The 14,768-nt window shown below is 51.1% G+C and overlaps 1 protein-coding gene across 1 annotated transcript; it reads right to left on the reverse strand.

The window, feature by feature from the left end:
• Nucleotides 1-1,321: 1,321 nt before the first annotated feature.
• On the reverse strand, nt 1,322-14,366 carry MED1 (mediator complex subunit 1). The gene is made up of 17 exons (XM_061361023.1): nt 14,292-14,366; nt 12,597-12,703; nt 11,942-12,020; nt 11,361-11,415; nt 11,100-11,232; nt 10,384-10,412; nt 9,944-10,015; nt 9,713-9,787; nt 9,178-9,251; nt 8,773-8,862; nt 7,734-7,845; nt 7,317-7,441; nt 6,989-7,107; nt 6,163-6,364; nt 5,882-5,977; nt 5,668-5,773; nt 1,322-5,020 (listed from the first exon to the last, which is right to left on the reverse strand). Exons 1-17 carry the CDS (start codon nt 14,317-14,319, stop codon nt 1,771-1,773), a joined length of 4,752 nt encoding a protein of 1,583 aa, XP_061217007.1. The 5' UTR covers nt 14,320-14,366; the 3' UTR covers nt 1,322-1,770.
• Nucleotides 14,367-14,768: the final 402 nt, after the last annotated feature.

A 14,768-nucleotide genomic window follows, 5' to 3' on the forward strand; every position in this document is an offset into this window, starting at 1 on the left:
CAACTCAAAACCTCCCCCCCCCTTAAAACCAGTGCATGATGAGGGGGAGCAGGAGCCACTTCCTTCTTCCAGGAAGCCCACATCCAGCGGGTCCGGAGCTGCAATCCTGGATCAGTTTCTTCCCTCCATCCTCTGCAATCCCAGAGCTCCAACATGTTTGCTCCAGGTTGACTCTGATTCCCTTTGATTTACCACATTCCCATCTTCTTGGTGCATGGGAGATGTGAAAGGGGAAGCTACAGGCTGCAAACCAGGAAGAGGAAATGGTGGGAAATACAAGGAAAAGCAATGCAGGGGCTTGGGGAAATTCAGGCTCCTGAATTCCACTGAAGGCAGGAGGAAGAGGTGGAAAATCCCTACAATTAAAAGCTTTGAATAAGCTTTAAAGCAGCAACTTGTAAGGAGCGGACTAGGAATCTCTGTGGAATCTTCCCCAAAACACGAAGTTTCATCCCAATCCCACTGGGAAAACCCTGGCTTCTGGGAATAAACAGTAAAACCCCCTGGGAGCAGGTAGATGATTCAGATGTGCTCCCAGAGCTCTCATTTCCTGCATTCCTCAGTGAATCACACTGAACTGCTTGGCAAAATAAAACCCTCTCCTGAGTCTCTTTTCCTTTCAGGGAAAACAAGACCATAAAGGATGCCCGAGTCATGCTCCCAATTCCAGCCAAAAGAGGAAAAATTGCCATCTTTGAGGGAAATCCCTGCTCTGGCACAGCTCTGTTCCCAGGAGGGGCAGCCAGGGGTCCTTTTCCAGCAGGGATATGAGGCAGCAGCACTTGTGAGTGGTACCAGAATCACCAGAAACAAAGGGAAAACAAGGCAAACCCCCAGATGAAACCCTGGAGGGTTCAGGAACCGGGATAAGCCCTGTCTGTGGCCGTGCCCACGCACAAGGCATGCTATTGCCATCACTGGAAGCATCCATAGTGGGGAAGCACTGTGGGCAGGACCAGGATGCAGGTCATAGCTCCAGGGATGCAGTGGGGGAAGCTCGAGGCTGAAGCCAACAGAGTCCCTTTTCCATTCAGATTTGCTTCAACATTCCACAACTTCACCACTTTCCAGGGCAGAGCAATTCCCAAGTTCCTGAGGCTCTCTGGGCTCTACATCACACCAGTAAAACTGAAGCATTCCAGCACCTCAATAAATAGCTAAACCAGAAGGGAAGTCCAACAAAGACAGCAATCCTTCATCACCAGGTTGGGAATTGAATCCTGCTATCCATCAGATCACAGAGCGGGATTCAGATCAGGGGAAGGTGAAGTTGTTCAGCCCTACACTGGCTTGGGCACTGAATGAAGAAATGCCACAAGAATCATATCAGACCTTATTGTTTTCTTTTCCTTCCAACCACCCTTTAAAAATCCAGCCCTAAAATCAAACTTCCTTGATACAAAAGCAACTTGATTCCGAGTGGGATGAGGGGAAGAGGGACTCAGACTCTCCGGAACAGCCCATGATTCCACTTGCACCACCCGGGGGTCTGCTCCCATACACTTTGCTTCACACCCATTAACTCTAATGGGGTTATTAATACTTATTAAAACCAAGTGTAAGCGCCAGCAAGGTGAAGGCCACAGTCAGGACCTGGATCCTGAAGGAGCTGCTGGCACTGGCGCTTTCCTTTGTCTTTGGAGATCCTTGGGAATACTTTTTGTTCCCCCCTTTTCACACACAGCCTGGTCAGCAGTGCAGCAGGTTTGCAAGGGGGACCTGGAGCCTGCAGGGCCTGCAAGAGCTCATCTCTTCCAGGCATTAGGGATATTAATTACCAATCAGAGCCACATCCATCAGATCATCATCCTCCTCCCCAATGAGGAACTCAGGGCTGGCACGGGGCGGGCGCTCGGAAGCAAGGATGGAGCTGGTGCCCATGGCCAGAGGCTGCTCAGCTGAGATGGGTGACTTGGACCAGCTCTCTGGCTTCAGGCTGTGCGACTTCTTCTTGTCCCTGTCCTTCTCCCGCTCCCGTTCCCTGTCCCGGTCTTTGTCTTTCACTTTCTTCTTCTCTTTTTTATGCTTCTTGTGTTTCTCGGCGCTGTACTCGGGTAAGGGCCTGATGCCATCGTCAGAGCTGGGGCTGTTCTGGTAGGACTTCTCTGCTATGGAGGAGCCCGACTCGCTCTCACTGTCGATGTTCTGGGGAGTGTATGCAGGGGACTTGCTGTGGCTGGGAGAGCAGCGCTCGTGCTTTGGGGTCGAGCCGCTGATGAGAGGGGACCCATAGCTTTTGGAAGAAGCCATCTGAGGCCTGAGGCTGTCCCCACCTCCTTCCCCAGGTTTCTGCAAAGTGACTTTGGCTTTAATGCTGGGGGAACCACCATCGTGTTTGCTGATGATGATTTTGGCCACGCCGGTGCTTCCAACGCTTTTGGAATCCGAAGTTTTCTTGGAAGAGTCAACAGATCCCCCAGAAACAGAGACTTTTGATTTCTCTTTGTCACTCTTCTCACGTTTGCCCTGGAATTCCCCTCCAGACATGTTGTGTTTGGAGGACATCGTATGGCTTGAGGAATTGGAACTTGGCCCCATTTGTCCATCCATTGGGTCATCTCCACCAGGCCCACTAGTGACAACCCCGTGTTTGAGCTTGTCTATGACTGCGGTCAGAGATGGCTTCTTGTTTCTGCTTGGAGACTTGCCTTTGGAGCTTCCATGCTGGTTCTGAGACGAAGACATGGAAGACCCACTGGATGAAAAGGAAGATGAGGACGCCGTCGAGGAATTCGATGAAGGAGGTGGTTTCTGAGACATCGACCCAGAGGATCCCATGCCTGAAGAGGACTTCATACTTGAGCTTGAGCCGGTCCCAGACATGTGGGAGCCTCCAGACCCTGAACTGATCGGAGACTTCGCTTTAGATGATGGGGGAGTACCTGGGACTGGTTTCATGGGAGAAGCAAGCTTCTCAGAACCTCCTGAGGGTCTCGAATGAGACGGGGAGATGTTTGGTTTACTCATGGACGGGTTCATAAGTGACGATGGCTTCCCTTGAGGTTTCATCTTGGTGCTCCCAGAGCCGCTGCTGAGGCCGTGTTTGGTGATGGGGGAGGATCCTGGTTTTCCCACTGATTGGGCTGAGCTTTTGGACTGGCCTGAACTCGAGCTGCCTTGGCCCGAGTAGAGGCTGCTGCTCATCTTGGAGCCTGAAGACCCTTCCGATTTGCTGCTTTTCATCTTGCCTGAGGTTGAAGAGGAGGAAGAAGAGGAGGAGGAGGAAGAATGGCTGTGATGGCTTTTGCTGCTGGAGGAGGTGACGGAGCCACTACTTGTGTACTGGCCGTGCGAAGACGGTTTGCCAACAGTCACTGTTCCTTTTGGGATCTGAATGGTGATTTTGGGGATGGGAGGAGTAGCTACACCAGGAGGAGTCTGAGATCGGCCCGAGCTCCCAGGTGATTTGGACCCACCTGTGCTTGCTGGTGGTGTGAAAGGCCTGTTGGATGAACTGTGAGACGGGGATTTCCCATCTGTCTCCTGCTTCTTCCGCTTGGGAAGCTTCTCTTTACTTTTGCCATCACTGGATGGCGTCCGGCTGCGCTTCCCAGGCTTCCCATCTATCCCGGCTCCTGCCATGGTACTTCCAGAGCCATTGCCTTCCTTTACCCGTTTCTGAGACTTCTCTTTCCCTAAATCCCCTGTGTTCAGCAAAGGGCTCTGCCCTCCACTGTGGTGCTCCATGATGTCCGAGGACCCCAGTGCTTTGCTTGCAGCTGCAATAATACTAAAGTCTACCGTGTCGGACTGAGTGTTCCCCTTGAATTTATTGTCCCCCCCATCACCCCCCAACACTTGCACCCCCAAAGTAGTAAGAGCCTGGGATGCATAACCCTTGAAATCATCCGTGTCTCCACTCTGGCTGCTCTCATCAAAGTATTCCTCCCCAAAGCCGCTTTGACTCTGACTGTTGAGCAAGTCAGGGTTGAAATCTACCCCATCAGGAAAGAAATGGTTGGAGGAATCACTGTTGGGGCTGACGGCAGCATCCGCGATCAGGTCCGCAGGGTCCGTGTAGGGGTTCTCGCTGGCGTTGCTCTGAAACACATCTGGGTCAAAGAGGGCACTTTGGGAATGGCCTGAACTGGAAGAGTCCCTCACTGGAGTACCAATGGGTGGACAGTCCTCAGTGGTGGGGGGGAGCTTGGAAGCCTCCTCTGCTATGTCCGAGAGGATGTCGGTGACGTCGGCTCCGATGCTGTCCGAGCTGGAGAGCCGAACCATCCTCTGAATACTGGGCTGCGTGTGAGGGATGGGCTGGGGGTACGTCGCAGGAGGAGTGCTGCACTGACTGGGGGCTGGAGTAATGTGGGGGGTGTCCAGGGTATCTGCAGTCATGTTGACGTCAAAAATGGGGTTCTGGGAGTCAACATCCATTGAGAAGAGCTCCCTCTGGAAGTCATCCTCAGTCTGGTGCTTGGGTTTGTCGGCTGGCGCGCGGGACTTTTTTTTCTTCTGCTTATTCCCCCCAGGAATTTCCATCCGGGGGGAGCCAGAGGAAGAGTTTTGCCTTTCCAGAGGGCTGCTCCCATACAGGCTGGAGAAATCCTGAGGGGGATTCTCTTTCAGAAGGTTCATGAGCATGGGGTGGTTCTTGGTGTTGCTTGCTGGGGAGGATACTGGTGGTGGTGTGTGGTGGGGAGGGGTTGGGCTTGAGCCAATGGCTGAGCCCACATTGCCTGTGATCTGCAATAAACTGGTGAGAATTGGGTTCTGAGACACTTTGCTGAAGTCCTCCCCGTGGCTCCCCACCGAGTCATGCCTCTCTTTCATGCTTATGCTCATGTTAAACAAAGTAGTGATGGGCCCCCCGGGAAAAGTGTTGGTTGGGGTAGTGGTACCACTCAGGGGGTTGGTGCCTGTGGTCATGCCATACCCTGGGCTGCTGGCTGGGGGGAGGTTTTTCTTCACCATATCTTCGACTGTCTCTGCAATGAGGGATAAGGCTGGTGTGTCAGCTTGAATGGTTTCTGCTTTCCTCCGGATTGCTCTCATGGTGACAGGGATGGACATACACCTGCAAGACACAATACAAAGGGGTTAGTGTGTGCTCTGCTGCCCACCAGCAGTGTTCAACAAGACCTTATCACAACTTGATTCTCCCTCTCTATTCTGCTCTGCTCTGGGGAGATCCCCCTGCAGTCCTGTGTCCAGCTCTGGGGCAACAGCACAAGAGGGACATGGAGCTGTTGGAGTGACCCAGAGGAGGCAATGGAGATGCTGCAAGGACTGGAGCAGCTCTGCTCTGGAGCCAGGCTGAGAGCTGGGCTTCTAATGTTCTGCAAGCAGAAGCAGCTATTCTCACTGCAAAGGCCTGTGCAGTGCCCTGCTCCCATTCTGCTGTGTTCCCAACAGTGGAGGAACCTTGGTAAAAGGTCTGTGTAAAGACAAACTGCTGGCAGCTATTCCAAGTCTTCTAAGGCTCAGAAAGCAGCCACCCCCACAAGAGGGCACCTGGACATGCATTCAAATATAAGAAGCTACAGTTGAATGCCTGGAATGGGGGTTTCAATAGGGCTCCAGCTTTCCTCTCATCCAAACAACCACTCCCAAGACTCACCCCCACACAGGACAGCTCCAGACCCATTGGGGTAAACATGAGATAGACACAGAGCACATCTGTATGAGCTGGAGTTCCTGGTGGCACAGAAAACCCTGGCTTACCTTTGCACAACCTTGGCAATGAAATCATCTGTACAGATCAGAGCATCAGACAGCCCCTTGTAGAGCTTACAGTTCACATGAGTGGAGTCCTGCACATCCATTACCACTACAAGAGAGGAGGAGGTTGGAAGAGATCAAACTCCTGGTTACAGTGGAAGGAAACTTTGCCACTTTTCCCATAAACACACTCCTGGCTGCTCCTGATTCCACTTACCACAGACCAGGGAGTCATTCACGGGATGCTGAAAGGAGACACTGAAACAGGAGTCAGAGAGGGGGCAAACTTCAAACTGCAGGATCCCAGGGGAATCTGAAAGACACGGAGACATGGGAGCTGTTCAACCAGGGAACATAGGGCATGAGCCAGAGTCACCAGCTCGATGCTCCCATATAGAAAGGGAAAAGCAGAGTGAAAAGGAAAGCATAGGCCTCATTTGTTCTTCCTACACCTGGGCCCATCACCCAGGGTTCCCCATCCCCACGTGCTGCACCCACCTTCCTTCAGCACCGTCCTCTTGACGCAGCTGCCGATGAGGGTGTTATAGGCCACCTGGTGCCGGATGAGGCTGAGGATGAGTGGGACCCGGCCTGGGTGCTGGAAGGCGATTTTACTGATCAGAGTTCCTTGGAGGCTTCTTCCATCTGGGAGAGGAGCATCTTTGTTCAGAAAGTAACAGTGCTGCTGTCCTGGAAGAGCCTGACAAACAATTCCTGCTTTACTCCAACTCCTGCTGGGTACAAGGCAGTAACAGACCTCCAGGAAGGAAAAGCATGCCCCAGATGCAAGGGACATCAAAGCCACCTTTCTGGGTGAAATGACTAACCAGGAAGACACAGCCTTCCAATCTGAACAAGCAAAACATGATTTTTGGCTCCTCAGAAGTACCAGAGCTGAACAGTATTCACTGTCCCCACTAAACTGCTTTCATACAGTGCAGCAGCCCTTGAGAGGTAGAGAGAAACCCTCTGAAGTTAACAAGAGATCCATCGCTGACACATTTAAGAACTAGGATTTTTCCTGCTTCTGAGGGGAGACTGAGCTGAGCTCTTAGGCAGAAGCTCTTCCCTGTGAGGGTGCTGAGGCGCTGGCACAGGGTGCCCAGAGAAGCTGTGGCTGCCCCATCCCTGGCAGTGCTCAAGGCCAGGTTGGACACAGGGGCTTGGAGCAAGCTGCTTCAGTGGAAGGGGTCCCTGCCTGTGGTAGGGTTGGAGCTGGAGGAGCTTTGAGGTCCCTTCATCCCAAACCATGCTGGGATTCTGTGATTCTAACTACTGTGGTCTGTATCTGAATCCCAATGCTTGGTTGTAACACAATACTTACTGCATAGAAGTGCATATTGTGGTTTAAAGGTACTGGATCAGCCTCCTTGGATAACTCAAACTGCGTGATCAGCTCATACAAGGGTACAAATGTTGGTGGTGTGTCGAACAAAGGAATACCTGAGGGCACAAGATGGCACAGAATGATAGCACCAGGGAGCCAGAAGGAGAAGGTGGGCCACAGAAGGTGCTACCACAGAGGAAACCTCTCCAGGTTTTCCTGACAACAGCACAAAACCTCGAGCAATTTTCCCATCACACGTTCAAAACAAGCAGCAGTTTATGAATAAAAACCTGGGGAGCAGCTATGAGACAGATCTGCCACCCACCTGTGCAGCCCTGAAGCTTCTGAATGAAAGCTCGAGACACCGGGATGGGACGTGGGAACTTCAGGAAGAAACAAGCTGGTAGATCCACACTGTTGGCACTAGTGATGGACGAGAACGACGGAGTTCTGAAACAGTGGGTTAACACAGGACCTTATCAGACACAGGGCATGGCTTTGCTGCCAACACCACACAGCCAATTTCCTGTTTGCTCCAACCCAAGCAGGCTGTTGGAGCTTCTTAACAACTAAGGTACTTCTCAAAAGCACGTCACATGCCTGAAATAGGGATTTCTTGGCTAAAGACAGAGCCATGATGCACTGACATCCCACAGCCATCTCCCCACTCTGACTCCAACAGAGGCCTGAGTGTTGCACGTGCATCTAAACCAGGGTGCTGAGCACTGTGTCCTTTGCTTACCCTTTGCTGTCAACTGGATGGGAGCCCATGATGAGCGGGGCGATTGGAAGTTTGTACATGGCCATGGTGCCCTCAATGGTGACCGACACGTTCATCCCCAGCGAGCGAGGGACTGCGAGAGGGAGCAAGAAACAAACACCACACTAAACCCAGAGCAGCTTTATGTGTGAAACATCACTGCATGGAAATCATCAGTCACAGAGTGGTTTGGGTTGGAAGGGACCTTAAAGCTCCTCCAGTTCCAATCCCCTGCCATGGGCACGGACCCCTTCCACTGGAGCAGCTTGCTCCAAGCCCCTGTGTCCAACCTGGCCTTGAGCACTGCCAGGGATGGGGCAGCCACAGCTTCTCTGGGCACCCTGTGCCAGCGCCTCAGCACCCTCACAGGGAAGAGCTTCTGCCTAAGAGCTCATCTCCATCTCCCCTCTGGCAGGTTAAGGCCATTCCCCCCTTGAAATACCTTACTTCCACCACAAGGCAGTTTCCAGCATTCACTTTATCACTAAACTGACCTACACCCAAACTACTCTTACTCCCTTAAGTTCTGTTTTCCTCTTGCAAGGTGAAGCAATTGCATCCTTCTTAAGAGACTCCAGATACATTTGTAAGTTTGTAGTATGCTCTTTACAATGCAAAACAAATCATGATTTCGGCCACTTTCACCCTCTCCTCTCCCAAGAGCAGCCTCAGCTTGAATAGCTGCTTGGTTTTGTCATTTTAGTGAGACACAGATATCCATGTCCATGCATAGAACCTCATCTTCTAGTAAGATGGCAGAGATACAACAAAACAGAGCCCATGTTAAGGATGAAATTCACCCTAAGGAAAAAAGCTCTGTGTGCACCCCATCCCCCTTGGTAGCAGTCTAGTTTGAACTCCAGAACAGCCATGAGAAGATCACCAGCATTGAACCCATGTCCTCTGCAAGTCAACCCATGACTGTCCTGTGTGACAGGGTGACAGCAGAGGGCAGTGAGGCTGCTAGAGTTGCCTTCTTTTCCCCTCCAAGCAGCAGTAGCCCTCACTGAAGCTGACCTACCATTGTTCTCATGCAAAATAACAGGGGCTCCAGAGCCATCTTCAAACAAATCATAGGGCGAGACGTAATATTTGAGGTTCATCAGGAGACCTGTGGGAGAGAAGCTGCTGAACTTGAGGGTACAAGTCACCCAGAGCACTATTAACCCCCACAGCATTCACACTGAGCCACAGCACACACCAAGCAGAGCTGTGCTCTGCTGGCAGACACACACGTGTCCATCTGCATGGCTTTGTAAAGCAAAGCTGGGTCTCTGTGTAGGACTCACAATCACCCAACCCTGTCCCTCTTTGCTTGGCATGTCCCATTAATTTCCAGCAGTTCAGGTGAAACCAAAGTCCATAAAGGGGACTCTGAACAAAGTAAGTTTGATTCTTTCCTTTTTTCAGCACTAATCAAAGGTACCTCCACTCCTGGGGGTGAGATAGCCAACGCTGCCATGGAGAATCTTGTCCAAGGGATTGGCGTTGGTGGCTTGCCTGCAAGAAAGACAACCAGAAGTCTGTAACAAGCCAGAGTCATACCTGAAACAAAAATCCAGTCCCATTGATCTTAAACTTCACAGCACGGCTGTTTGCCCAGGCTCTACAGCAGTAAAAGAGGGTCAAATGGTTCTCAGTTTCTTACTGTTAACCGCGTTACCACTAATCCATCCAGTTATAAACTTCATTTTTTGCCTTTTAGACTTTCTTGCTATTGAATTCTGCAGCTAAGAAGGAATTGCTAGAAAGCTCTAAGCACTTTCTCTCTTATTCACTTGCTACCACAGGCCCTCTATAGCCTCAGCATCTTCTTAGCAGCAGTAACAGACTAGACAGGCACTGATGGGACACTTCCCACATAAGCAGGATGTGGCACAATCAGAATCAGCCAGCGTGATGCAGTGTTAGTAAGAAAACCCAAACCAACAACAAACCCCAAAGCACACAGATGTCCTTACCAGTACATCCCTGCCATTTTTGAGAGATCCAGCTCTAAGGACTGCAGAGCCAAGTACATTTTAGTTTTCAGTTTGCTGGGGAGAAGAAAAACAACAAAACAATGTAAGAACAAAGGAAAGGAACTGTGCAAAGAAGTGCAGGCTGAGAATCTGTAGGCCTTGCCCTCAGCCTGAGCCTTTAGACTTGATCATTTGTCACTCTGGCAGCAAATAAATACATCCTAGACTTACTTGTCTCCTGGCAGCTTATACAGGTTCACCAGTCCCCTCAGGTGCTTAGAAAACTCATCAAAGTTCTTCTCTCTGAAAGGCAAAGTTAAGATGTATTCAAACTTGTAACACACAAGGGTTTGTTTTCAAAGGTTACATTAATACAGACACAAAGTCACTTCAAAAGAGACTTCTGCTACATGGAAGCTACAAAATATGTTCTCAGCATGGTCCACCTTTACTGATTCTGGGGAAGGTTGCTCTGTGGCTTTGAAGGTACTGGGCACAGCACTCGGGATCAGAAGGAGCTGAACCAAAGCCAGAAAACCCCCTGAAGGCATGGAGAGACTTTGTGGGGAAGGAATAGCTCTGAAGCATTTTGCATTTCCAGACCTAAACCAACATGGGATAACTACTGCAAAGAGAGGCTGCCAAAAACGCAATGAACTCTTGATGCTCACCTCAGATGTTGCACCAGCTCGGGACAACTCTGGAGAGGAAAGAACATAGAATGAGATCAGTGTCAGCGCAGTGATGTCAGTCCCTGTGCAGCACAGCAACTGTGAAACATCAGTACAGGAACATTCTTAAGCAGCAACACAGTGCTCACAACTCCACACTGCTCCAGCTCCAGTTCTGTCTCTCAGCTAATCTGTGACAGATTTAAGCACTCCTCTTTCTGCTCAAACAACTCATTTGAAATCATGAAGCTTTCAGTTGAAAACTGTAATCTTCTATACAGAGGTACTAAAAACTGCTCTCAGAAGAGTGGACAATGCAAGCATCAAGTTCAAACTCTCCTCCATATACAGGAGCGAAATAAAGTAATTTCCTTTCAGCATTCCACATTTTAGTATTTCCCATCTGCAGATCTCAGTTTTCTAAGCTTATTTTCCTTATCCTGCTTCCAGAAACAAAGTGAAAACATCCACAGCTGATTTTGGTAAAACCACTCAGAGGGAAAGAAAGACCAGCAGTAAACTGGTCCCGCACACATACATCAACCAGACTAACCCACAGGAATTACCCCATAGAGGATTTCCCTTTCCACTAAAACAAGCAGCAAAGGTGTAAGGTAGGTGCAGGGAAACATCAAATATAATCCATTTCCTGTGATCAAAGCAAAGGGAGTCAAAACCACGCAGACATCACCCTCACCTTGGTCAGTGATACATACCACAGGGTTTTCTCCATGGTGAGCCACCTTGACATCACACAGCAGCCCTGTAGGATCTAACTGGACTTCCACATAGAACATGTCTGAAGTGATGTAACATTCAGTGCCATTGGCACTAAGGTGAGATCCCAGGCTTCCATACAAAACAAAACAGAAATTGCCATGAGATACACATAAAACCCAACCAAAGCAGCAGTGAGAGCATGATGGGTGCAGGGGAACAGGGAAAGCCTTTGCTGTCAACTAAAGGAGAAGACCTACCCATTTTGTCTAGCTATAGACTCCAGGCGATCTGTCATGGCAGGCAGAGAAGACACTAGATGGGGAGAGCAGAAAACGAGGCTTAGTGAAATGATTCAACACCTCCCCAGGAATGAGACATCAGCATTAAACCCAAGCTCAACCAGTTCCTCCCTCCCATGTCTGCTCACACCTTCACGTATTCAACATGAGCTGCACTCAAAACACAAGCAGAACAACTTGAACAGAGAGAACCAAACGTTCCCAGAACTGCAAGGAGAGAAGGGATTTTATTCCCCCCAGTGAAATTCAGGTCTGTTTCCAGGAGAATCACCAGGCCAACGTAAAGAGCAAGTTCAAACTCTCATACAGGTGCAAAAAAGGGAACTAAAGCCATTTCTTTCACCATTCCATGTTTTAGTACTTCCCACTCACAAGTTTTCTACTTTCACAACAGAACCACCACAGACAGTCTCCACAGGCACTAAGAGGAGGTACCCAAACATAAGCACACACACAGGACGAACAGAGATGTGCCAGCAGCCACCTCACTGCTCTCCTGATTCAGAGGCCTCCCACTGCTGAGCACAGGATGCACCAACCTTTCAAGGCCTTCTGCAGTGTCTCCAAGCAGCTCACCAGGTGCTGGTGCCCCCCTGAGTTCATCACAACGCGCTTTTCCTTAGTCAGAGAGAAGAGAAACAGCTTTTTGAGCCTCACTCAGTAACAGGAGTTATTGCCATTGCAAGTTCAGTCAAGGGAGGTTTGCTGAGGTAATGAAAAGCTGATTAATTTCGTCCCCAAATTACAGCAGCTTTTTGATTCTTGTAGGAGAACACTATCTGCTTTGGAAAAAGGGAACAAAACCAGGCCTGGGATTGATTTATTTGCTTTTAAGCAACTTGCTCAGAGGAAGAACAGACTGGAGCAACTTTTAAGTAGGCATAAGCTAAGAGTTACATGAGAGACAACACAGAAACAAGGAGTCAGGCACACTTCTAACACCTCAGTGCATGCAGAAATTGCTGTTGTAGCTCTCCCCTGCCTCCTGATCCTCCTTCCCCCCACTATTTCAAACCCTCATTTGCCAAGGCCAGCGCTGAGTTTGGAACATCACTGAATGGGAGCAAATTGCTTTACAAACCCCAAAATCCCCAAAGAGCAAGGGGCAGCCCTTTAGAAGAGATCTAACAAAGCAACACCATTGCCACTCCAGGAGCTCCAGGAAGCTCCTGCTCAGACCCCAACACCTCTCACCGTGACTTGACGCACTAACTTCATGGTTTCTGTCCAGGGCCTGTTCTGGTTGTACTTTGCATGGAGTCTTTCCAAGAGGGTGCTCATCTTGTTCAGCTTCTCCGTCTCTGTAAGACAGGGCACTCTTGAGAACATAGAACAAGACAACGCTTGAAGTGCTACAAATAAAACAGTCATGCAGTTGGAATGAAAAGCATTTCCACCTTTAAGCTAAATGTGATTTCATAAAACCTATTCACTGCTGATTTCTCCCCATGAGCTCACTATGTAGGCTCTACCTCAAGCTGTCAAAACCTCAAGGACCGTAACATGAAGATACATGGTCTGAGACAGAAGCTTCTTTGGGACAATGTAACAGTGTACAAAACACTGCTACAGAAGTGAGGTTAAGCTTTGTTTCCTGCATTCCTCATCACAATTCTCACGTCCAATCCTCCAGCTTGTTTACATTGAAGATCATCACACACCCTTCCCTCACCAAAAACCTCAACCACATTGGTCCAACTGCCAGTTGTGGTGGGTTCTGTGAGCAGACACACTCCTGCCCCATGTGGGTGTCAGACACAGGCCTGGAGGCTCCTCAGTGCTGCTCTAGAGCCAGGGCACGGCTCTGAAAGCAGCAGCAGGCAATTGGAGGGGGCACAAATCTCCACCAACCTCAAACCAACTCAAGCTTACAAAATACCTTTCACATCCCATTGACTCCCATCTGCAATGCGTGGCTCTACAAGCTATTAGAAAAAGTTCCACTCTTAGGAATAATGTAGAATCATAGAATAGTTCGGGTTGGAAAGGACCTTAAGATCATCCAGTTCCAACCCCCCTGCCATGGGCAGGGATACCTCACACTAAACCATGGCACCCAAGGCTTTGTCCAACCTGGCCTTGAACACTGTCAGGGATGGAGCATTCACAACCTCACTGGGCAACCCCTTCCAGTGCCTCACCACCCTAACAGGAAAGAGTATCTCCCTAATGAGAGAAAAGAATGGAGAGAGGCTCAGTGACTAACCAAATACCAAGCATTGGCCGGTTCAGCCAACAGAGTTGAGGACTCCTGGCCACTGACAACAGGCTGCCCAGCCCCATGTCCTGGTGGCTTCAGGATGGAGCTTCCGTCACACCTGTGCTGGTGATAAAGTGCTTTCTAGTGCTCAGGTGGAGCCTTTCAGCTTGCACCCATAGCCCATAGTTCCCACCTGAAGGGAGCTCTGCTCCCCCTGCTTTAGGCTCTCCTCAAGGTATTTATGTACTGTTAAGCCCGGGGACAGGGAGAGAACTGCGAGACCACAGAAACACAGCCTGGTTTGGGTTGGAAGGAACCTTAAAGCTTCTCCAGCTCCAGCCCCTGCCACGGGCAGGGACACCTTCCACTGGAGCAGCTTGCTCCAAGCCCCTGTGTCCAACCTGGCCTTGAGCACTGCCAGGGATGGGGCAGCCACAGCTTCTCTGGGCACCCTGTGCCAGCGCCTCAGCACCCTCACAGGGAAGCTCCCATCACAGCTGGAGCCTCACCAACGCAGCACGAAGCCACACAGGCCCGGGCCGGGGAGAAGCCGGAGAAAGCCGACGGCCCTCCTCCTCCTGTGTAGGCCCCTCAGCCCCAGCCCGTCACCGGTACCTCAGAGACGCGACCCCCCCCTCCCCACACCGTCTCCTCACAGGGCCGGCGGGAAGCCCCAGCGCCTCACTCACCCTCAGCGCCGCCGGGCGCCGCCTTCATGCTGCCGCCGGAGCTGTGCGGCCCGCAGCGGGGCCGCGGCAATGGCGCGGGGAGCGGAGGGGAAGGGGAACGGGGCTGGGGAGGGGGAGCCGCGGCCGGGCCCCTCCGGCCTCACACAGCGGCGGCCGCCATGACTGCGGGAGCGCGCGCGGAAGGAAACCTCACCACCTCTCGCGAGAGCAGCGTGTGCGCGCGGGGAGAGGTGGGTGTACACAAGCTCCGCCCCCTCCACCCGTCCAATAGGCTTTCAGTGGGAGCGGCGTAGCTCTCGCGAGAAGACGAGTGAGCACCGCCCCCTCCCCAGCAACCTTTATCAGCCCCAGAGGATCTCGCGGGATCCGCGTTCTGCTGGGTGAGGGGTGGAGGCGCTGTCGCTGCTCTCGCGAGAGGCTGCCGGGTGTCGCGAGAAGTTGCCGAGGTTGCCCCCCTTGGACGCGGACCCGTTTCGC

The sequence above is a fragment of the Neopsephotus bourkii genome, unplaced genomic scaffold, assembly GCF_033783945.1.
Source record: "Neopsephotus bourkii isolate Nb327-2 ecotype Australia unplaced genomic scaffold, CSIRO-AGI_Nbou_v1 NB_1044, whole genome shotgun sequence".
In the NCBI taxonomy this organism is placed as follows: Eukaryota; Metazoa; Chordata; class Aves; order Psittaciformes; family Psittacidae; genus Neopsephotus; species Neopsephotus bourkii.

What these genes read in the sequence shown, in the direction of transcription:
- MED1 (XM_061361023.1), bottom strand. Translation starts at nt 14,319, where the DNA reads ATGAAGGCGGCGCCCGGCGGCGCTGAGG. An exon ending in AGTTAGTGCGTCAAGTCACG is followed by an intron (nt 12,021 to 12,596) that starts GTGAGAGGTGTT and finishes TCTCTGACTAAG; the next exon opens with GAAAAGCGCGTTGTGATGAA. An exon ending in TCTATAGCTAGACAAAATGG is followed by an intron (nt 11,233 to 11,360) that starts GTAGGTCTTCTC and finishes TTTGTATGGAAG; the next exon opens with CCTGGGATCTCACCTTAGTG.